Below are 25128 nucleotides of genomic sequence, written 5' to 3'. Positions count from 1 at the left end.
CTCCTAGCAAACTGACCTAAATTCCTTCCTGTGGACGATCAAACGGGACCCTCCTTCATATTTCTATGGTACAATCCATGTTCCCTACACACGCGTTTGGGACTTCATCCCTGAAAATTCCAAGCAGGCCTTCCAAGAGAGCAACATTGTCTTCTTTGAGCTAGACCTGACAGACCCTTACACAATCTCAGCCCTGACCAGCTGCCAGCTGCTCCCTCAGGGCGAGAACCTGCAGGATGTCCTGCCCAGAGACATCTATCGGAGACTCAAGAGACACCTTGAGTATGTAAAACTCATGATGCCTTCATGGATGACCCCAGATCAGAGAGGGAAGGGACTGTATGCGGACTACCTCTTCAACGCCATCGCTGGGAACTGGGAGCGGAAGCGTCCTGTTTGGGTGATGCTGATGGTGAATTCGTTAACGGAGGCAGATATTAAGACACGAGGGGTGCCCGTGCTGGATTTGTACCTGGCCCAGGAGGCGGAGCGGATGAGGAAAAGGACTGGGGCAGTCGAGAAGGTGGAGGAACAGTGCCATCCGCTCAATGGGCTCAACTTCTCCCAGGTGAGTCCAAAGCTTAACTGGTTGGCACTCAGGCCTGTTTTACCATTGCAATCATTTCAACAGTGTCTCTGTGTTTTCAACATATTGGAGGAAAGATAATATTGCACTTTTGACCATCAATTGATGATACTGGTCAGGATCTTATTCCAGCCAGAAAAAAGTTTTTGTCATCATTCAATTTGTTTGCGGACATAAAACCACCACACCATTGTTTTTTGAAGTGCATTTTACAAATGACAACAACTGTTTATACTTGTTTTGCACACAAGTCTGTAGTGTAATCTTTTAGAAAGTTGACCCAAGAATCTAGTTTTTGTCTCGTCAAAATCTTTCTTTTGCAGTCATAAAAGCTGAACCAGTTCTGCCTGAGTTGCCCAATATTTTAGCAGTCTTTCTTCAAAAGAAGAAAAAGGTGTTTTGTATTTATATGGATGTTTGTGCCCTTTAATTTCTTAGCAGGTAAAAGATACTTCAAACACAAAAGTACTGCTTTGAATGCATTATGCTGTTGTCATATAACCTTAGGCTATAATTAAAATGAACACAAGCCTGAAAAGGATTTTGGTGTATCCGCATCCATAATTAAGCGTTTATGTGTAGCTGCAGCTATGTTTGCTTAGACATATCGTATTAATCACTTCCACATGCAGATCTTGAGAATTTTTTACATTTGGGAAAAAGCACATGTATATTGAGTTGGTTCTCAGTATTGAGCTGAATCAGTAGAGGTGGAGAAATAGCTGGATTGCGGCAACCATTCCTCAGCTGGTGGATTTACCTTTCACACATTTTAGGCCTGTGTCAATAAACTACATGTCAAATCTTCTCAGCTGAAGAGGCTTCACATCTCAGAAAATACACCAGTACTAATTGTGTAATACAAATGACCAGTTGTTTAAATTCAGATTCATTTTGTTCTAATTTCTACAACAGTGGCCTTTTCCCATAGCTTAGCTGAGTGGATGAAGGTGTGGTGTTATAATCAGCTGTAAAAACATTCAGCCGTGCTCCGCCGCGCTCTTTGTTATTAAAGAAAAATGGATCCTAATGACTCAAGTCTGAAATCAACAGAAAAAAAGGAACCTTGTTCCCCACAGCAGCACACTTAAGTCCCCTTGTCTGCCTGTCTGTCTGTGCCCCTCAGTGACCCTTTGACTATTACAAACATCTCTCAAAGGCAGCAGTCACTATGAAATCATGTTGCATATTATTGAGGAATTTCTGCTAATGCTGGTCAGGAGCTAAGGGGATTACACTTGACCATTTAGCCTAACACCCAGATGCTTAAGGTGTTGTTATTCTAAATCATGGCTTGTCGGCCTTTCAGACTATAAGTCTCTGCTCAAACCACCCAGCAGCACTGTTATATGCATTCTCTCGAGTCTTATGAAGAATGAGGCAATATTTTAAGTTTTGATAAACAACTGGAGTCTTAGTAAGAGTTAGCATCGCAAAGGGTTAAGAGGTGATTCTCCGACTGAGATGAGATTATTTAGCTTTTGTTGTTAACTGCTGTGGAAGCCTTCTCATAGCATAAACAGTGAAGTAATACATCTCAGATGCTGTTACACTTTTCGGGAGATCAGATGCAACATTTTCTAGTATTATTTTAAATCAGTAGAAGTGTTCTTGATGAGACGTCTGTCGTTGCCAGATATACTACCGCAGTTGGTTGACCTTTTTCTGTGGTTGTGTAAATAATGAGTGTTCTCTCTTAGAGGCTAAGGCAGTTGATGTTGCTATACATAGTGTCTTACTTTGACGTTTTAAACCTGGGTTTGCATCAAGTTCCTTTTGTCTTTTTTGTTGTTGTTAAAAGCTAGAATGATGGTAATGGAAGTACCAGCATAGGTACCTATTGCATAGGTTATAATGTGCAGTCCAGTGTCAAATTCCACCCTGGTGGACTATACATGACAAACGTAATAATTACATCCTGGTAACCTAACATATTTAGTTGTAGTTTGATGCAGCGGCTTTGCTTTTTTGTTGTTGTTTTTATGTTGGCTTCACTTTTCAGACCCTGGAGTTTGCTACAGCATGACAGCCAACCTAAATCCTAAAGGATGTGGCAGACCATCATGAATCATTTTCATAATTGATGTATTGGTTTCTGTTGGAAGACATTCACAAACTCCTTTTTCCGTTCAAACATGGGAACTTGTTGTTATGGGTATCACAGAAAGAAAGTGGGTGGCCGAAATTGGGTTTGTCAACACGGCTATGAAGAGGGAAAAACCTCCCATCATCACAGCTTTCATTGAATTAGGTCCACAAAGCCTCCAGAGGGCTCAACAATGAATTCTAGTGTCCCAGAAACAACCCCTACCCTGACACTGCACCAGCAGAGCACATAGCTTGGCACTCCATAATTTCCACACTCGGTTTCAATCTAATCAACAGCAGCAGCTTGATGAACGCATTAACCTGGCTGCCTTGAAGGAGCCCGCTTGATATTTCAGTAAACATTTACTTTTGCAGTTTTTCAGTGTCGTTGAAAGCGGCAATGCCATTTAAATCCCTCAAGCTCAACTCCAGTGAAAGATGTCCAGATAGTGTGATGAGTGAGATACACTCTTGGTGAAACTTATCGCCGCCTCAGACGCCATTCTTGACTGAAAATAGTGTTAAATGAGGCTATAACTGGAGAACCAGTTTGTTTTCACTGGCCATTTACATCTGGCATGAAAAGACTTAAGAAGAAAGGCGAAGCAAGTGGGAAATATATTGTTTTATGTGTAAAAGTAGTAAACATTTCTATATTCATGCCTTTGTTGAAGTTTCTGTGCAGCTGATTGGATGAATGTTTGTCTGACTGGTAGTTTTTTTCTCGATTTGGAGAACCATTGCTGCTTTTCTGGGGTCTTGAGAAAAAAAATACGATGAAGATTAAGGTGGGATTAGGTTTGTTTTTTTGTAACATTGTGAGTCACTGCTCTAATTAATTATTGCAAAGCCAACACCACTTGATGATCAATCACCTGCTGAGCTGAATCAGCCGGATCTCGAAATCACATCTTATTAATGTAGCGGTTTGAAAACAATCCTCCAGCTCTTGCTTTAACATTTGAACTGCAGAATTTACATGAATTTTGGTAGATGGTACACAGCCAACGGGATATCATTTAAGTGATAGTAGGACGGGAAAACTGATAAGTGAGAGAGAAAGAAACAGTATGAAGGACAGTTTGACGGAATTGCTGTGCAGAGGTAAAACATGTAAATGTTTTTGCCTTGGCTCCCTCATACAAGCCAATCTTGAATGAGAAGCTCATCATCTTAGTGCAACAACACTTGCAATCATGTGATCAGTGCAATCCCGTTGAGATAGGACAAGAAGCTCAACACATTATCAGAAAAAAGACTTAAAAATAGACCCAAATTATTCTCATTTTACAAATATTGTTTTCCTTATCCATCATCGCCATAGCAAACATATTGCAAAGCATGCTATGTTTTGCTGTTCGTCTGGTTTTCCCGTGATTTCTGAAAGGTATTGTCTGTCTACCATCTGCCTGAATCAATATGAATGCAGCATTAGATATATAGGCTATAAAAAATCTTCAAGCATGAAAAATGAGGTGGTTTTTATCTGGTTTTACAAGTGATGTGTCCATTTTTGCGTGCCATTATGAATTAAGCCCATTGAGCTCATTATTTTCAAACCACAATGAATTATACTTTCTTTACTCCAATCCCTAATCTGGCTAAGCATGACTGCTCTTATTCTTGCACGGTGCCCCTCGTCTTTTGAAGAGCAGGCTCAGCCTTGCCCATTACACTAAGTGAGCTTGTTGAGGACAACAATGGCCGTATGAAGGCCGGCTTTCTCTGTCACTGTTGTTGGAAACCCGCGGGACATTCCACACCTCAGTGGAGCAGACCTGCTAATGAAAGTGTTGTTTCTTTCCTCCCATCACTGGAAGTAATGGTGCATGGAGAGGTGATGAATGCAGGTCTCAGTGTACGTCTATGAGAACAGGAAAAGAATGTTTGAAGCCCATTTGGTTCATTCATGACGAGGAGGGACTGGAGCAGGGAGAGTTGAGATGCAGACTGAGATCAGTAGAGGAGCCATTAAGGGAGTAAGGCGTGACTCCGTCTGCATTAAAGGTACCATGACGTTACCTCTGTTTGACAACCTTGTTACTTCAGTTGAGGTGTTTTCTTTCGCTTCTACTGACGGGCTACAGGGCTCTCCATCTGCCAGGCTTCACGAGACAAGCTCTGATATAATCCAAACAAAACCAACTTCTATAACCTGATTTTAACCCATTTATTTTATTCCTTCCAGTCTCTAATTTAGAAATTTCCATAACCAATTTTAGAAGACATGCTCCTCCTTAAATTTGGCTATAACAAGCATATCTGGCACATATAAAACATACATCTTATATTGCCCTTTTCGTGCATTTTTTTTAAAGATAATTTTGACGCCTTGGTTAAGACATATTTTATGCCCACAGGTCTGTTCACAATTATGGCATACAAATGTAAAGCTCTCTTGGCTATAACATTGAATAAATAACAGTAGATTATGTTTTGGAATCAGTAGATTTGTGGGAAAATGTACCAAGAAACCACAACTCATTGGACAGGACAGACGATGTCACAAAGTGTGAACATCCCAAAACTCCCACATAAGCTCGACAGGCTGGACAGTACAATGACTGCCCTTATTTTCCAGCACCGCATGGGCAGTGCTATGGGCAAGTTGCCACTGATTTCCAGTTTGCTCTCAGAGGAAAATCCTTCTCATCTCCCCTGTAATGTGATTAGACAGCAACATGAGAATGATGATGATAATAATGATGAGTAGTGTTTAAAAATAATTTGACAATTCATTCCTGATTCAAAACCTGATTTTCGATAATATTGATGGAAAGTGGCAAAAATGTTTTTAGACTCAATCTCCAAGTAATTGTATCCTCAAAATATTTCAGTTTCGTATTGCCAAGCTAATCGGAGACATAAGTAGAAATGTCTTACACCTGTTGTTTTGAACATCCACTACAAGACAACCCTAGCATGTGTACATATAGTCTATAATTTATAACTTTATTATTGTGATGGAAACTTCTGAAGCAATGGATACAAAACTCAGAGAGACGTGGGAGGGCTGGAACTTTGATGGCAAACACTGAAGGTTTATTATGGAGTTATGGCCGGAGAATTGACAAGATATTTGCTGCAGCCATGAGTTGACAGAGCGGTTTTTCAACAAATTCTGAAGATCTCTACTACAGTACGAGGTTTTAACCAGTTCAGAATGAACAATCAACATTCCTCATCAGTGAGACCAGACAAATATGGACCCTGAATCTCACTAGAGCTGTCGTCCATAGAAAAGAATGTGCGCCAGGGAACCTACGTTCCAGATAAGAAGGGCTTCTAGGCGTCCCTGAACAATAACCATCTCATGGTAGCTCATAGACTGGCATCAACAATGCACCCAATCTGCCCCTCCTTAAGGGAGATAACAGCACCCCAAGGCCGAAAGACCTAAGCCTTGGGAACGCAGACAGAGGAAGGAGAAAAATTATGAGCTGTCTCAAAGTTTAACTACCTAAGCCGAAAATTCCCTAACAATTATTTAAAAAAAAAAAAGAAACAAACTAGCATGTGTGTTTGCATATGTGCTCTAAATTAGAAGAAGGCACTTAGACTGGTAATTATAAAAAAGGTATAGCCCAACATGTTGGGAAGTTTTGTCATGTATAGGCCTACTGTAAATGTAAAGCTATAGCAAGCAACTGCCAAGCTAAGCTAAGCTAAGCTAAGCTAAGCACAACGACCAGAAACAGACAGGAAGAGCTAGCCTGGCCTGGTCAAAAGGTAGCTGGGCAACTTTCTATAGTCAGAAATAGTCTGACCAATAACCCTTGTTATCTTGTCTTTTGAATACTTTGATTAAAAAGTCAAATTACAATGGTTCACTTAGTAGGGAGCTCTACAGCTGCTGTGGGGTTTGCTAAGCTAACCCTCACCTAGCTTAAGCTTCATATTTACCATACAGTAAGACTGGTAGGAATTGAGTTTTTCTCATTTTTGGCCAGGAAGCTTATTTACTGTATGTGTTTGTGTATGAGGGAGAGAGAGAACACATGCTGCTGTGATGAAGTATTACGCAGCAATATCGTGGCAACAAATCTGATTAAATCTAATTTGTCCAACTGGAAAGAACCATGTGTTTCAGTGATCACCGGAGCAGAATGGCCTGCAGTGATGAAATGTATACATGTGCTCACATAAGCAGACACAGCCAGAAAAATGTCAAGAACAGCAATACATCAGGTACTTAAATTAATTAAGCTCATTAGTGCATTTCAAGTAGGGCTTTAATGCCCTGCCAGATGATTGTCTCACTAAAAGAATATCCATTTTTCATTTGGACAGATTATGAACCATGTGGACATTTTTAAATAGCCAATGAAACAATGATTCCAAATTATGGCCTTATATGAAACATTAAAAGTAAACAGGCCATGCAGATTCTCAATAGCAGCAAAAACAGATGTTTGAATAGTAAGATATATTAAAGTGCAAATATGTTACAATTAATCAGTATAGGCCTTTAGTTAAGCTGCACATTTAACTCAGTCATATTGTAGAAAAGTATTTATTTCACAAGTTGCTTATTTTTTCTTTCTCATCAAATATTGTGCAATTTCTTCTTCACTCTACTTTGATCAAAGGGAGTAATTTTTCTGTATTTAGTTGCTGCGTGGTGTTTGTCTGCTGTTTATTTGTTCGTATGATTGCTTGCATCCGTTTATTATTGTTTTGTCTGTGTGTGCATGAACGTTTGTGTGCACATGTGCCTCTCTGTGCATGTTTGCAAGAGTTCAGGTTTGTGTATGAATGAGCGTTTGTATCCATGTGTGTATACAGTTCTATGGTTGAATTTCCAACATGTCCTCACAGCTTCAAGGAGTCACTGGTTTCATGTGGCACTGAGGTGCTTGATTTCCTCCACACTGTTGACCAAACAGACCCATATTAGATGTCTGGCATCTCCTCAGACATTATCTGCCCATCTGTGTGGATACACGACACCGGAGACAAGGATGCTGAGCTTCTTTCGCCTCCAAAACCCTTTTTTTTCCAAAAGGCTTATAGAGAGAATTAAAGCGTAAGGTCTATCAACACATAGCCCAAAGAAAAGCAAACGACCAAATAGCTTGGAGTTTGTCTTTGTGATTTGTTTAGGATGTTTAAATACATTAGTTTGCAGTGAATTTGTATGTTGCTGCTGCTGTCATATCAAGGTAGAATAATTTCACAAATTCGATTTTCCATTCAAGTCCCCCCATTTGCAACGTTTTATTTCTTCGAAGACATTTGATTGAGCGGGGATCGGATGCAGCTGGATAGTGCCAACTCCGTGCCAAGAAAAATAACTTAGATCCTTGAAAGAATATACAGTAATACACTTGAGTCGAGGAGAGGCTGACTTCTGGAGACTGCTGCAGGCTGTTCCTGGTTGTGTAATGCAAGTTTCTGCAGCTTAAATAGGGATTTAATAGCTTGTCTTTCTAACTTAACAACGGGTCATGAAAACTTGTGTAGTCACCGATGACCCTTGTAGCACCATCGTTGCTCTTACACCATGCTAAGTGCATTACTTGAAAGGCCTTTTGAAATGATCTAAAAACCTGCACATTTTGGCCTTTACAGTACATAATATACCTTGATCGTGATGTGTTAGTTGGCTTATTGGGTCCAAAGTAACAGTCAAGTTGAATGTAGTTCCTTAGAAATAATTGATCAATGATTAATGTTTAGTTTAATGTATAATAAAAATAGCTCTTTGTGTAATTTCTGATGAAATTAGAGATATCTCTGCCCCTGCTTTGTTCTAGCAGACAGTTTTCCATTTGCTGTTCCAACATCTGATTGTGCAACCTAACAGACGGCAAACAGAACACAGAGAAACACTGAAACACATTTGTGATTACGCTATCTTTCAGTGTGTCTCCACCTTAATTTAAGTAAGAAAAGCTCTTAACACTCACTAACAGCAGCCTTCCCATATTTAAAGCTAGTGTAAGTTATACGTAAGAGCAATTAGAGTCTTTGCCATGCTAATTTCACTTTGTTTGGTGCCCATCATTCCTTCTATTGTTGTGTAAGTTAAGATTTTTGCAGGCCTGAATGTGGCCAAGACCCCCGGGTCATTGTTATTACTAAACTATGACTAATCTGCACTGATTTAGCATGTGACTGATAAACATTCAAGACATGCTCTTTCTGGGAAAAGAGTAATACTGTTAATTCCTTTTCATAAAAAAAAAAATGGAACTTTCTCCTGATGCATCAAAACACTGCATATTTTAATTATTCCTTCCTTCTGGTTAACTAAGTAATTTCCCCCATAAATGGTACAGAATCCATCCATTTCCTGCAAGCTGGAACATTTCATTGTAACTTTTTTATTACACTTATTAAAGGCATTTGCATTTGATTTACTGTCATGATTTGAGTATATCAATTTAAACCTGACGCTAGCTGCTGTTTTTTGATTCACATACTTATTCCAAATGTTGTCAAACTTAACTTTTGGTTTTGTATTTTTGCATCTTCCCCAAAATACAAATGGATAAGATAGGCGAAAATGCTTTTTAAAATAGGGGTGTAGTTTTCAAATGAGCATTAACCTCAGTTTGACATGAAATCTTATGAATTGCTTCTGGTATTCTTACGCGTTCCCTGTACTGGGCACATTTGTGGCTTCTCTGCATTAAATCAAGACTGTAGAAATGAGCCAAACCAGGCTGGACTTTGGCCGAGCAATACGAGGCCAAAGCTGTCCGCAAGGTCCAACACAGAGGATTAATAGTTTCTGCTTCTTCACAGAGTGTCACCTGGAACTTGTGGAAAGATTTTGTGCAACATTAAGCTTGTGATTTGGGTTTAAATTCATTTGTTATTTATAACTGTTAAAAATGATTCATATTTTATTTTCTCTGAGGTACCCTTGTACTTAGAATGTTCAAACATGAGTCTCTGAGCTGGTTTGATAATACAAATATAGACTTTACTTAAGAAAAGTATTTTATTCACAAAAGCTAAAACCAAGTTATATAAATAAGCATCAAAGTATTGTAAAATTAAGTATGCAGATAAAACATGTTTAAGCCTATAAAGAGTTGGTCTACAGTCAAAGGGACCACATAGATTCTGAGCTAACCTGGACATAAATCCACTTGTGTCTTTCTGGCTCCAGTCCACATTTCTGGTGGCTTTAGTGGAATTTCACAGGTGAGCACGACACAGGAGGGATTTGTGAGGCTCTGCTGTTCTCCACAGATGTTTGGACCAGACTTATTCTCAGACTAGCAAATATCTGGACACTGTCACATATCTTCACACGTACCAGGATTTACATGAAGAAGGAGTTTCTTTCACCTAGGGGAGCTTTTTTAACCAACTCTGCAAAGTTGCACTCTGACATTCATGCCATTGCTCGTCTGTTACTTGTCAAGTAGGTTTATACTGCATAGAAATGACTAGGTGTTTATAAGATATTTTACTGGATTGCAGTTTCCACAAATTGGCTGAAAGACAATGTGCTGCAATGGTAGATGTGAATACATTTTCGACAGTGTATAAGACTATTCGAAAGAGTTTTATGAAAAAGTAGGTTCAGTTTCTTGGAAATGCCCAATCAGGTGATCTAATGTACTGCTGTTGACCAATAAATACTAATCCATCTCAACAGTGCCGGCCCTGGAAGCAAAGAGAAGAGGAGAATGCTATTATCCTCTATAAAGTAAAAGCTGTTGACATGCTTGTTAGCTTGAAAGTTATATTGTCTTTCCTCATTCCCTCTTGCTTGTGACAAATATGCCTAGTGTATTGAAAATAGAAATAACCTCTGGGAGATTATGGCTGACTAGTCTTTAAACTGCTTCTCTTGAGCTGTGAACAATTGGTGAGAACGGTGTTGCTAACAGCCCGTAGTTTTAGCTTCTAGATAAGATCTTTTCAGTGAAACATTACATTTCATTTTGATTAATAGTTGTTGCTTCTGGGATGACTGACAGATATTGGTCTGAACAGAACTGCAAATGTGATGGTCTGCTGCTCTGACTGGTTTTGCATCTGAAAGGAGAGAAAGAGAGTGAGATGTTGTATAAACCTCCCGTGTGTGGTTTGGTATTTTATCTCTGACGTTTCTAATGAATCAAGGGGCAGATTAAGTTTCTGACTTCTAATCGAGACATAATATCACATATTTAAACAAACCAACATTTGTCTTACTCCTGACAACTATATATAAGCAAACAATTAACTGTGTTGCTTTTAATTAAATCACACATTATTAAAACAAATTAAACAGCGGTCACGAACTGCCATTGATGACCTGACCTCACACACACACACACACACACACACACACACACACACACACACACACACACACACACACACACACACACACACACACACACACACACACACACACACACACACACACACACACACACATATAAAATCCAGAGCACAGAGGTGTATGTAAGCTATTATATGCACACATGCTTTCAAGCCGTTGTGCAATAGTCCACACACATCAGACCAACACATACATAAACATGTGTATCAGGTTCCTCCCACCACCCAGAGTCAGCTCCCCGCTGTGGATGAAGGTTTTCGGGGTTGTTTCGGCCCAAAGACTGTTTTTGTTTTGGGGGTTTTGTCTGAACTGCGGTAGCTGAGATCATAAACCCTCCGAGAGCTTAACACTAACGCCACTGTTTCGGCCTCCAAGCTCATTTCAGCACTCTGTTCCACTCTCTCTGAGTGTCTGTCTTCTTCTATGTTTTGGTCCCTTTACAAAGGTTTTTACAACCTTGGTATTATTTTCATAGCTTTGGACACCCATCTTGGATACGAAAACATGTTCTGGCAGTTCAGCTCTAGAGACATCAAGGTTGATCTGTCGGTTGGTTTCGTCTACAATTTGGCAACATCTCAACTTTAACATAGATTGCCATGAAATCTGGTACAGACATTTATGGTTGCCAGAGGAGGTCTTCTGTAGGACCACCATGAGGGGGACAGTTTGTGTAATGTCCAGACAGCTGTGGGTTATATTTCATTGAAATTTGGTACAGACATTCATGGTCCCAAGAGGATGATAACCAATGACATAGGTCAGGGGTGCCCAAAGTTTTATCATTGGAGGGCACAAACTTAATGGTGTGCCTTGGGCAATAAAGCAAACACTCTTCACTTTTTCCACTAAAAGGAGTTGCTCGGGCTTTAATTTGTGGACCTCCTATGAACTCAGTTGCTTTTCCACCAACTAGAACATGATAAGCACCACGTGACACATTTACATGCAATACCAATACACTTTCCTGACAATAACTACAATAGTGGAATATGTCGCAGCTGTGCTCATATTGCATTTATACTTGGGAAGCCAGATTAAATTGCAAGCACGACGTCTACCCAAAGTCACACATGCCATGGACTGTTGTACCTCATCTAAATGAGCATATTTTGTGTTGCTTATTTAAAAGCAATTGTGGTCCGCTTCTGTTGACCATGATTTGTTTTGGTCACCATTTCCCCATCTACTGACTAAACAATGTCAGTGTTAGTTAGCATTGTCACTGTAGAGACTCTTAGTTTACAACTGAATCACCAAAATGTGATCTAAAATTGAAAGCCAACAAAGTATCTCTCATTGTTTTATTCTCCTCACACATCACTTCCTCCCCTGATCTAAAATAAGTTGAAACTCTTTTTTTTGCGCTTATCTTGTATTTATGTATTTTTGCAGTTATGTTGGTCGTAACCTCACATGACAGAAGCATGTTTACGAGTGTTCCATCCTAAATGAATGCAAATGGACACTTTTCTGAAAAAGTGAACTCTCAACACATTTAGGATGTTTGGATGCCTTTCATATTTCGTTGGCTTGTTTATAGGTCTGTGGTTGTGAGGCTGCGGGTCATGGGAGACGTCCGCAACCATCCTGCTCTTCCCTCTGTGTTTCTCTCTCTCTGTTTTTGATCTTACCACCTACAGACTCTATATTACTTTCTCCTTTCTTGTCTCTTTCCTGCATGCATTTTCTATCCCTGCTTCCTCTGTCTGTCTCCAAACATTCCTCCTTCTGTTTATCCCTTTGTCTTCTTTATTGATCAGTCTTTCACCACAGTAAACAGATACATTTCTCAGATGGGTTATGCTAGGTTCTATTTTCCATGAGTCTTATTTTGTATTTGTGAGATTGTACTTTAGGGCTTTGAGTCAGTGTTTTTGTTTAGAACAAGGGAATTGATCCAAGCTGACTGAAAGTATTTACATATTAATGTGAACGTGGATGGCTGTGTGCTGGTGTCTGCTGGTGTGTGCGTGGATCTTTGGGTTCGGTTTTCCGGGCCAGTGGTTTAAGGGAATTGCAGAAACTCCTAAATAGATCTGTGTGGGTTTTTGATTCCTACTGTCTCTTTCTATCTGACTTCTAAAAGTAAAACTTGGAGACTGTTTTCTGCTGTTTTTGTTGTCCACTTACTAAGAACATGTTGTCTCAACAACATTTTACCCATAAGTGCAGTGCAGTAGGAGATCTGAGCTGTGGTTGAATACTCAGGAAATTAGATCCAATGTCTTTTCCAAACCACTTATGTCCTAACCTTGATGGAAATCTTCATGAGATGGACAAAAGGTGTACAGGAGGAGTATTATTTTATATTTAGCAAACATACCTTTATTTAAAACACATAAAAATTATTAGGCAGTATTTAACTCGATGCAGTACAAGTCAAGTAAGTATTCTTAAGATAGAATCACACCTCCAAAGAGTTATTGACTGTTTTCAGGTTGCATCAAGCTTAATCTTCCAATGTTTTCATTAAATGAAAAAGTAAGATAATTTTGGCAACCTATTAAGAAAAGCTTCATTTACTTTCTCTGCAAAACATAAAAACACATTTAAAGATACTTTATTTGAAAAAATACTACTCTTACATTTTTTTAACAACGTATAGTAAGTAACTCTTGAACCTCAGACACATTTTCTAACAGTGGATTGAATTTTATTTCAAAGTAAACAACAACGTGATGGAAAAATACAATGTGTCTAAGGTACCACTACCCCTGCTGCTTGTTGCTAATTATCACAACAGAAAGATTGACAATAATTTACTAAGCGTGCCGTCACGCACTACAGAACACACAAAGAATGAATGAACTATTTCTTCATTGAGGTTGAGTAATGTTATGTATTTAACTGTAGTAATGGAGCGGTCAGTGTCGGAAGTCCATTAGTGACCTTGAGAGCCTTGAAGAGGTCAAACTGTCTGACCTCAGCAGAGTGTCTTTTCTCTGATGTATAAAGCATGGCAAAAGTAATGAAGATTGAATTGCTTGAGATTGACAGCTGAAGGACTGAAACAGAGCCTCATACTCTACATTTTGTGTGTGAGATACAAATAAAGACATACAGCAAGACAATTTCGGTACATGTGTTGATAATATTGCTACATGATGCACAGGACAAAACTATAAGAAACATTGAAGACAGTTTTTAGGCGACAATTCATCTTTGTTGCTGTATTTGCTTTCAATGTGGCTACTTTTTCCTGCGGGTATGCAGATAATCTTGATCTTGTTTCCTCATCTTTCCCTGTTTGCGTGATAACACACACCCACACACACAATGTGAGGATGGTCAGTGTGTATTCCCAGTAAGTGCTCGCAGCTGTTTTGGCTTGATTCTCGGCATGAAGCAGTGTTGTTCTTGACTCGTGCCGTCCTGAAGATTAACAGCGCTCCTTCAGGCGACAGACAAGGCATAGAGATTGATGGATGTTTTCCTTGCGGCTCGCTATGTTTTCAAGACCCTCGTGCTGTTTCAGAGTGGACTGACGGGCTGAGTGGCTGGCCGGCTGCTCTGTGGGGTTCTGTGAAAGTATGTGTGTGAGTGTAAAAGAGAGAAAGAAAGGAAGGAAGAGTGGCACACAGAAAGACAGAGGGCGAGAAAGTCTGTGAACAGTGATGTCTGCGGTGTCAACTCTCACAAACTCCTCCTCTGTTGGTCTCTGATTGTGTGATGACAGGTGCCCCGACAGTGTGTGTGTTTGTGTGTTTTTGAGCTATCCAAACGATAGACCTGTGTCGAGTTCTTCCTCCCTTAAATGTCCGAAAATAGTGATTACAATGTCAATTCCAGTCTCTTGAAGTGAAAGGTAACGTCTTTAAATCTCTTGTTTTGTCAGTCTTTAACAAAGAAAAGAGGGATATCTCTTTAAAGGGCAGAAAACTGTATTTTCTTCCATTTATGCATGAACAGTTTCAAAATAGCAAAAAAAAATCTATTTTCTTCTATTGTTCGACCAATAAACTGTTTGACTAATACATTCAGTTATATTATTTGTCTGTGAGAGATTCCAGTTGTTTGCATACTTAAATAAAAATAAGATAATTACATTTTTCATGTCGTCAGACTTTGAATTCGTCAGAAATATTTAGAGTTAATTTTATTATCGTTATATTTTAATGACCAATTTGACGTTAACCTTTCTTTAATTCATGGGCCAATCTATAAAATGTCTGAAAACTGTTCAATGAGCCCGGCTGACACCTGGACTCTGCTTGAACCCTTAGGTTGACACATGAAAGTGTGACGCAACATTTAATGAATTGATCATGAAAATGATTGCCAATTCATTTTGTGTCAGTTATTTGATTGGTTAATCACAGACAATAAGTGACTCCTTCATGTCTTTCAACTTTTGTGAGTCGATGTTTTATCATGATATATGGGTAGAGATGTGATATTGGCATGTGTGTTTCGGATGGTCTGATGGTTGGGACTCATGTACAGCTTGTTCACAGTGTAGTGAAGCAGGATAGAGTGGGGTGGTTGAGTAGTTGACATTTTAATCACCACAATCCCCAGTACACACACACACACACACACACACACACACACACACACACACACACGGATCTCCAGCCATTTGGTTTGAAGCTGATTCACAGTGACAGCCTAAATATTTGGCTGCGTCCGGGCACCAAGGTAAATGCACCCCGCAAAAATGTTTTTACAGGGAGAAAGAGAAGGGGTGGGTGGGAGAGAGGTTTTGGAAACAGATAAAGAGAGAGAGAGAAACAGAGTACATACAAAAAGAAGGAGAAGAAGAAGAACTGTATCCATAGCTACAAATAAATGTTGTTTTTTGTTGACATGGGATCAAATCTTCAATGGATGAGAAAATGAATCAACATGCATCGATTCATTAATTAGTCTATTCGTTTCATGTATTGTGACAACATGAAACCATAGCTTGCACCCAGACTTGAACATAATTGATGGAACATATGAATACAAAACATGATTTTAAAAAATCACTATCTGACATCTTTACGGCATTGGGGTTTAAACTGTCCCATTCTACAGACATGTTCTCCTGTTAAATCATTTTTTTGTAGAACAAAAACCTCTTTGGATGTCCGACTGATGGTGGGCCAAAGCAAGCAACATGAAGACGTCAATGTTGGCTTTGGGATAAGCTTATGCTGTTTCATGACATTTAATCGGTTAATTGAATCATCAGCATTAACTTAGTTATCGCAATGGTAGTGTCAGTTATGGTAGAGGTGAAAATACCTTTTCCATCTAAGTATAAACTCCCCCCCCCCTTTTATGCTCATTTTAAAGGGAAATAAACTCTGTGCCTCAGCTGTCTGGCTCTGTGAGTAAAAGATGTTCATGTCACATCCATTGATTGAACTGTTTAAGATCAAAAGGAATAGGATATATCAATTACATCGGAGGATGGATTTTCCTTCCAAAAGGGGGAAGGGGTGGGGGGTGATTTTCGGTCATCAGTATTGTCAAAGACCTGGAGTTTTTTCTCTCTGGGGCTTGGTGATGAAATCATCGTCTTATTTTTGGTGTTTTTCCGATCTATCATCTCATCTGTGAGGGAAATCTCGGCCCCATATTTCCTTTCTTTGGTCTCGTATGAAAATTAATAATGCTATCTTCAAAGGTTTCCGTTAAGCTCTGCAGAAGCTGCCGTAATCCATGATGATGAAGTATTTAAACACACACACACACACACACACACACACACACACACACACACACACACACACACACACACACACACACACACACACACACACACACACACACACACACACACACACACACGCAGAGACCCATACATGTACATACAAATGCACAGAGAAAAAACCTAATCTTGTACAGGTGTATACACACTTACATGCAAGAAAACACACACACACAGTGAGGAGGTCATGAGGGACCCGAGGAATGCAGGGGTCAAATCTTTAAAGACCTGGCTGATAGAGGGGATGTATAGGATCAAAGGACAGCGAAAGGGAGGGAGAGATGGATGGAAGGAGGCATCGGAGGACAGGGAGGGAGTGTACAGGATCAAAGGGGAGAGGGAGGTAGTGAAATAATGTGAGGATAAATAGAGAAGTGTGAGCCAAGGTTGTAGGTTAGTGGGGAGAAAGGTAACAGAAATGAGCCCTGGGGGGTGATAGAAGGACTGGAGGAGAGGAAAAGGGGAGATGGTGGATGAAAAGAGGTGGATGAGGAAGGATGGAAGGACAAAGTGTAAAAACAATAGAGATAACTCAAACTGACAGGTGTGTGTGTGTGTGTGTTTGTGTGCTAGCGTGTGTGGGGAAATGGTGGGGTTTCAGCCAGAAAGCGAAAGCTCACTTGTGCAGCGGTGAAAGATTTATGCATATGCAGACGTGTGTGTGTGTGTGTGTGTGTATGTGTGTGTGTGTGTGTGAATGGGGAATATCAGTGAATACCTGTTGAATGAAGCCGGGGCCATTTGTTGCAGCTGCATTAGTCATTAGTAGCTCCCGACAGTCTTTTCTTTATAAATGTAGAACCATGAATTTACGAAATACCCCTCCCCCAACAGTTTTTTGCCTCCAGTCCTCAATAAAACACTATCGTCAAAAAATGTTTAAAAAGGTCAAAGTTAACGTCTCAAAAGTGCAGCTTTATCAACTTATCTACTTGTCTTTATGTTCAAACAGGTGCAGTCCTATTTTCATTTTGTTCTACTTTTTGGACAGAGTGAACAGCTTAAAACTTTGCCAGAAGTGGCCGTCTATTTCCCAGGTGCCATTAACCTAAAAGGAATAAATGAGAGAGAAATTTGTTTCAATCAGCTCAGACTTCTGCTGCTGAAGTCAGTCCAAAAGCCCTACCTTTTCTGGATGATAACATAAAGAACAATTTACTTCCTGCAGTTCAAAGAAATCAATGTTGTCACAGAACCAAGTTGGACTTTACTTCAGATTCTCTGTAAAACCCTGGCAGTGCTGCTGTGTTTCTGACACGCTGCTCCACCTTTTTCATTTCACTGATAACATCAGTCATACGTAACTCAGAATCACTATCTCTGTCTATTTTTGTCTGCCTTCATGCTCCCCTCCTCTGATAACATCAGTACTGAGAGTCCTGTCCTCTCAATGTCTCTCTTTATTTCTGCCTTTACCTCTCTCTTATTGGTTCAGCTGTTGCATTTCCTTCCCTGACTGCTCTTCCCCTCCATGTGTGTGTCTGTTGTAGTCAGTATAAAGCACAGGATCTATTGGATGTCTTTATTTATACTTAGGAGATGGCCGAAGTTCATTAAATTGTGCTGCCTTTGAAGTTTGTCAACACACAGGAGGACAGGAGACAAATCGTCTTAGAGACTTGCTTTTCTGCCCACAGAAAACACCCACCAAGTTAAACATATTTCCATTCAGTCCACTCATGCTCATGCATATTGGAGATCCAGTCACCGAAAACACTCTCGCAACTCCATTGGCAGCACTTACACCTCTCTCACAATCAGAATACCATCAATTACTCTGAGGCTTTTACCGTACAAGGAGCTTATCTTGGTGTTTACAAACTGCTCTCATTGTACCAGATTCATATTGAGACTGGACCTCACATACAGTTTACATATTACTCTATGCATTCATATACAGACACAATGTGCTGCTGACACATTTAGATTAAATACTTCAAGTTATCTTATCTTTGCTTGTTATGTCTATGCCGAGTGAGACGGCAGTGTTGACGTTTAAATATGTTGGCGATGAAACTGAAGAGATCAGTCTGATGAACTGCGTTGGCTTCCTCAATGTTCACTATATGAATAACAATAAAACGATAACGTAAACTGTTTAAATTTCCTTCCACAGATTTCCTCCCTTAATCTAAATTCCCCAAATAACATATATCTGCTTATTTGTAATGCGTCTTCTCCTTACTCGTATGATAGAGGCGGTATTTTTTCAATTAGTCGTTGCGATGACAGCTTGATCTGGCCCCAAAAAGTTTGTGTCAATCAAAGACTACACATGTTGGAATTCAATGGCCCATTACAGATGAAATATTCTCTGTTTTACCCTGTTTGAATGATCTTACATACGTCCCATGACTTAGACTTTCACAGCACCAATGTAATTAACTGTGTCGGTATCAACAAATGAGACTAAAATGTAGATAAAACAAAAAAGACTTCGACAAAATCTTCAAAAACTGTCAAGACATGTGGTTTTCTTTTAATGCAGCAGTCTTGTTTTCTGTTCTGCCTATCAGGAACTCAGCTGCAGCAAACAATGAGCACAGTCAGGAGGACTCAGAGTTACTTACTTTCGTTGAACTGTATTAAGTAGTTAATGGTTAACAATGACAGCAGGGCTTGGGAGAGAGAAACAAGTTGATATGTTGGCTCGACTGAATGTTGCACAGAATCTAATGAATAAAAAGTACAAATGCAGACATAGACACAGTGTTTATTGACTCAAACAAGACAAAAATAGGGTTTTCATTGAGTAGAACTTGGATTTAAAAGAACAGTGTGAGAGTGACTGAAGATGACAGAAACTACAACAACATCTGACACAGAACAAACAAATTAAAAACAAATAACACAATCGAAATGAACCCTAGTATAATGTTTGATTTTTCCCTTTAAATCACTCACTTTAATGATGCCGCTGCTGTGAAATCAGTCATGTGGCTCTAGTGCGTGGAGTTAATAAGTGGATATTTGTTCTCAACAGACTAATGATTTTTTGAAAGTGAATCCACTAGTTTTTAAAAAGGAATTAATGTAACCTCTCCTCAGAGCTACTCTAAGCATGCTCGCTACTTTTCTTGCAAATCCTCAGCTAAGCCAACACACTTGAGAACGCGAGCAGTGAGCATTTCTTCAACCGAGCCGCCGAACACTCCAAATCTCCACATGTGGGAATCCGACTGTGATGATGTTTGCTCTGGATGCACACACCCACCCCACTCCATCTCAACAAGGGGGGACATTTCCATGACAAAGGACAATAATTGACTTTCATTGGCTCCGCTTGCTTTGATATCAGCAAGGGGTGTGTCTGTGTGTCTGTGTGTGCGTGCTGGAGGGGGCGTTTGAGGGGGGCAGCCGTGGAGGAGAAGAAGAAGAAAAAGAAACAGGGAGACCTGATGAAAGGGGCCGAGTGGGAAAATGCACCCGCTGACCCACAGTGCACTAACAGAAGAGGAGGATCACAGCGCAAAGAAAGAAATCATTCATTAAGGCTTTCTTTCTTTCACTCCTCACCGCTCCTGTATCCTTCTTCACTTTCTTGCTTGTGTTTTCTTTCTTTCTATATTTCCATCCTTTAACCTCCCCCCTTATTTCTTTTACTTTTTTATCAGGCTTCAACTGATCCTCCCCCTCTCTCTTCCCCTCCTCCTCCCTTTACAGCCATAATTTAAGGGGCTGAAAGGCACGGCGAGCGGAGAAAGAGGAGAAGAGAGCTCAGAAAAAAGGGGAGACCCTGCAGATGAGGGCCTTCCTTCACGGACGTGGCACAGATGTGAGGGTGTTTTTGTGAAATGAGTCGGGGAGGGGCGGCGATAGGCTAATTTGCGTGGCATAAAGACGGGGCCCTTTTCATATGCAGAGCGCTACTTTGATGCGCGGCCGATGAAAGCTGGAGGGAGCGCAGGGTAGAGGAGAAGAGAGGGTGACGGAGGGGTCCTTTGTCCCCTGACAAGAAGGCATCTGCTCCAGGCTGCCCTCCTCTCCTCCTCTCCTCTGCTACACCCAGGCTCCCACAATGGGCCAACCGAGGGAGAATAGTGTCATCAGAGCACCTTAGAAAGCAGAACATGGAAAAAAAAACAGCCGCTTGGGTTGGCCTGGTTGGTGTACGGGTATGCATATCAATACAGAATTCATTTGACAAAGATCTGAGTGAACACACACACATAGAGGAATACGTACACAGACGCACACTGAATTGTAAAACATACTGTAGACACATTTACATAGTTCCACAGCTGACAAAACACATCTTCACTTTGACTGATAGCTCCCATTGAGAAACAAATAAGCCATACAAACCTTCCTCTTTTAAGGGACTCAAGATCAATAGCTTGCTGGGTGAAAGGTGTGTGTGTGTGTGTGTGTGTGTGTGTGTGTGTGTGTGTGTGTGTGTGTGTGTGTGTATGGTGGAGGGATCAGAGGCGGAGCATGTGCTAAGGTGAGTGGCGGTGATTTCTGTCTCAGGCTTCGCTGTGTGTAGAGGCCTTCAATGAGTGTGTTCACGTGCGTTTGTGTGCATGTATGCATATGTGTGTCCTCGCGGTACTGATCATAGGCGGCAGGCTCACCAGGGCCTTCACAACAAACACTGGCCGATTTCACGCTCGCACAATAGCGGAATCGCTCTGCAGCAGAGCACAGAAGGTTGTTGGCAGGAAAATCCTAAACTGTCTCTCTTTGCTGTAGTAGTTATTTCAGTAAATATTTTACCTGGTTGACTTCCTTTTTGGCTTTTGGAACTTCATGGTTTCTGAAACTCAAAGGAATTCTGTGACTAAACATCAGTCTGAGATGTACGTACAAGTTAAAGCAATGATAACAGTGTGACTCAAAGGATGGCAATGTCACTTTAGCCCCGACTAAAATATCTCGATAACTATTGAACAGAGCAAGGTGACAGTTTGTACAGTCATTTCTGAAATGACTGACCCTACATTCTTTGGTTATCCTCTGATACATTTGTGACTTTGAGTGAAATGTCTCTTCAAATAATGGATGGACTATCCTGAAATTGTGTACCAACATTGACGATCACCTCAGAATGAGTTCCGTTGACTTTAATTTCCAAATTGTTTGTCCAGAGTCGTAATCAGGTCTAACAAACTAACCAGGTTTAACCTTTTCTGTATTCCATTTTTCACTCTAAATAGTCCCACCTCGGCATGATGAACAGCTAATCGCCTTAGTCAAGCTCCATCAAACTGCCGTGATTATTTGATTGGATACCTTTTTAATACTTAATCCGCAAGCAAGCAAAAAAACCTCTAGACTTTATCCATCGTACACCATAATTACACAGCCTAAAAATATGGGTTGAGTGAATTTATATATGTGATTGCTTTTGATGAAAGCTTGGCTAGTTTGTGAGGCCAGAGAGACTTTCTATCATGGTTATAATAAACTGATGAATAACTGGTTCCTATTGTCTTATTGTAGGTGATCTTTGCCCTGAACCAGACGTTATTACAGCAGGAGTCTTTGAGGGCCGGAAGCCTACAGGTCCCGTACACCACCGAAGACCTCATCAGACACTACAACTGTGGAGATCTTAACTCCATCATCTTCAATCACGACACCTCACAGGTCAGTCTTACATCATCTTGTGTGATGTAGCAGTGGACTTTACATTCTTTCTCCCTAATTAATAAACTAAGAGTCATTTTGACCCCATGACGCTTTCGAGTGTCCCAGTGACACAACCTTTGACCTTTTACCTTCACCCCTCAACCCTCTGACCGACCCTTCATCCCCCACGCCTCCTCCTGCACCCGTTTTCTCTACCAGCCTCTCTATACCATTGCCAATTTGGTTGTTTTGATCCTACTTGCCATGTCCTTCTCCCCATTATTAACCATTCACCCTCCAAACAATCCCTGTGCACCTTCAGTTCAACTACACATTTTTGATTTATGTGTTTTCAGGATCTCTTTTTCTTGGTGAGAATTTGAATGAAAGACAAAACCAAAGAAATCTACTCTCCTACTTCCCCTTTTAACCTTCTCGGCTTAACCTGAACCATCCCCTCTGCACCCTCTAGGTCCCTAACTTCAATAATGTGACACTGCCACCCAGCGAGCAGGTGACCGCCCAAGAAATAGACAGCTACTTTCGACAGGAACTCATCTACAAGAGGAATGAAAGGATGGGGAAGAGGGTCAAGGCACTGCTAGAGGAACACCCTGACAAGAGCTTCTTCTTCGCATTTGGAGCAGGTTGGTGTTAAATAATGAAAGGCATAGAAAAGTTATATTTCAGCTATCAACTGACACAAAAACATATAGGTCTTCATTCGTCTTCGTTCTTCAAAGCAGTCGGGAAGATTACAACAACAAACTGGCTTACATTCCTCTTTTTGTCAGGAGAGCACTTCTGCAAAGCAGAGCTTAACCACTGAGCAGCTTAACAGACTCAAGAAGAGAAAGAGAAAACAAAGACAACTTAGAGAACCAGAAACAAAGATGCTGGCCTCAGAGTTGGTTCTGGCAAATTAGCTTTCTCTCTGTGATGTGAAAGGCAATACAGCTCCTTTCAGAAAATAATATATCATTTAAATATACAATCAATACATTTCTACAATCTAACTTGTCCTCATTGGATGGGATAAATACAATGATATGTCTTTTAGGATTACAGATTTTCGCCGCAGGACAATTTCTTACCTACTTTTTTATAACAAATTCCCATTTTTTGTGTTTTCCTTCTCATTGTTGCATGTGCAGCCTCCATTTGATCAGGGCCAGCTGACTAAACTAAGCTAGACGAGACGAAACGAAACCAATGAATCTCCAGCTTTATCAGCTCAGGGTCCAAATAAAGCAGAAACGGATGTGTCTGTAGGGCAGAGGCTCAATAAAACATCCTCTTTATCAGTTTGAAGCTGTGCAGAAACAGACTACTGGTCTGTTTGACTTCTTTTACACACTTACAGAAATGTCAGTTCAATTCTTTGAATTCCTCTATAACTGAGCAGCGAGCTCATAAGAGCCTGATAAGAGACTCAACTTAAAACAGGGAGGATAAAGAGAGCAGATAACAGCAAATAAGATACCACAGAAGTGATCGTGTGTGTGTGTGTGTGTGTGTGTGTGTGTGTGTGTGTGTGTGTGTGTGTGTGTGTGTGTGTGTGTGTGTGTGTGTGTGTGTGTGTGTGTGTGTGTGTGTGTGTGTGTGTGTGTGTGTGTGTGTGTGTGTGTGTGTGTGTGTGTGTGTGTGTGTGTGTGTGTGTGTGTGTGTACATTTGAGCTTATTCATTTAACTTGGTTGAACGATGTATATCTAAAGCAGACAATCTTATTGGTATTTTTCCACTTTGGAAAGAATCTGTTTGCCCAAAATTTGATTTAGCTCATTATGGGATATGTTTGGAGACGAGAGATCAATTTTCAGTGCCATCAATTTCATAGTCAGAATTTCCTTGTGATGGCATCGTCAGAAATCTCCTCATCCAACGTGTCTTTGGTCATTTCGAGGCAGAGAAGCACCAAAGTTTGAGCAGAGTGAGCGAAAGAGGCCTTCACAGTCTGTTGGTCTCTGAGCTGGCAGGAAACAGCTGAGGAAAAGCAGACACACACACACACACACACACACACACACACACACACACATACACACACACCCACGCCCTAACAAGGAGTACATTTCACGGCGCGTCCCAGAGGAGGTGCTTTTACAAGGGCTTGGTCTAAAAAGGTGTGTGCCTCTGTGTGTATTCATGTGTGTGTGTGTGTATGTGTGTTTGTGAGCCGCTGAGTGAAAGTGATACGGGCAATCAGCCCAGAAGCACTCTTCGACATACGGAGGGCAGGTTGGGTCGGCCTGTACACGGAACGGGATGGGGCACATTAAGGTGCACACACATGTGCAATTGCACCCACACCACACACACACACACACACACACACACACACACACACACACACACACACACACACACACACACACACACACACACACACACACACACACACACACACACACACACTCCTCAGCCCCCAGGACAGACCAGGGTAAAATGTGTCCTTAATTATCCCTGGAGGGGTCAGAGGACACACACACACACACACACACACACACACACACACACACACACACACACACACACACACACACACACACACACACACACACACACACACACACACACACACACACACACACACACACACACACACACACTACAATGAAGCCCATTATGTCAGCATACTTTACTTCCCTGTTTCCATCAGGTGTGTGAGTCTTCGGTGCCCATCTCATGTTTCTTTTAAGATGCACATAAAGGACTTCTTGACAGACTTATGATGGGATTATGATCTATTCTGCATTTTGCCTTTTTTTACTAAACTATCAGTGTGATGTTATAAAAAGGAAGCCAATCCAGGAACTTCAGAATGTAAGACTGACTAACCACAAAGCAGGAAATATTACTAGCCCTGACAAAGACCTACATGGTTCAAAACA

At 40.7% G+C, this 25128-nt stretch overlaps 1 protein-coding gene across 1 annotated transcript in view; it reads left to right on the top strand.

Annotated features, from left to right (window-relative positions):
* Positions 1 to 25128, top strand: part of trabd2a (TraB domain containing 2A) — a 51913-nt gene that overhangs the window by 1933 nt on the left and 24852 nt on the right. Inside the window, exons 2-4 of the mRNA XM_063888870.1 lie at positions 8 to 568; positions 22108 to 22254; positions 22709 to 22883. Of these exons, the coding sequence (XP_063744940.1) occupies positions 8 to 568; positions 22108 to 22254; positions 22709 to 22883 (883 nt within the window). The remainder of the gene's footprint in view (positions 1 to 7; positions 569 to 22107; positions 22255 to 22708; positions 22884 to 25128) is intronic.

The sequence above is a fragment of the Eleginops maclovinus genome, chromosome 8 (assembly GCF_036324505.1).
Source record: "Eleginops maclovinus isolate JMC-PN-2008 ecotype Puerto Natales chromosome 8, JC_Emac_rtc_rv5, whole genome shotgun sequence".
In the NCBI taxonomy this organism is placed as follows: Eukaryota; Metazoa; Chordata; class Actinopteri; order Perciformes; family Eleginopidae; genus Eleginops; species Eleginops maclovinus.
The sequence above is the reverse complement of the archived record's forward strand: the minus strand, read 5'-3'. Positions and strand labels throughout refer to the sequence as shown.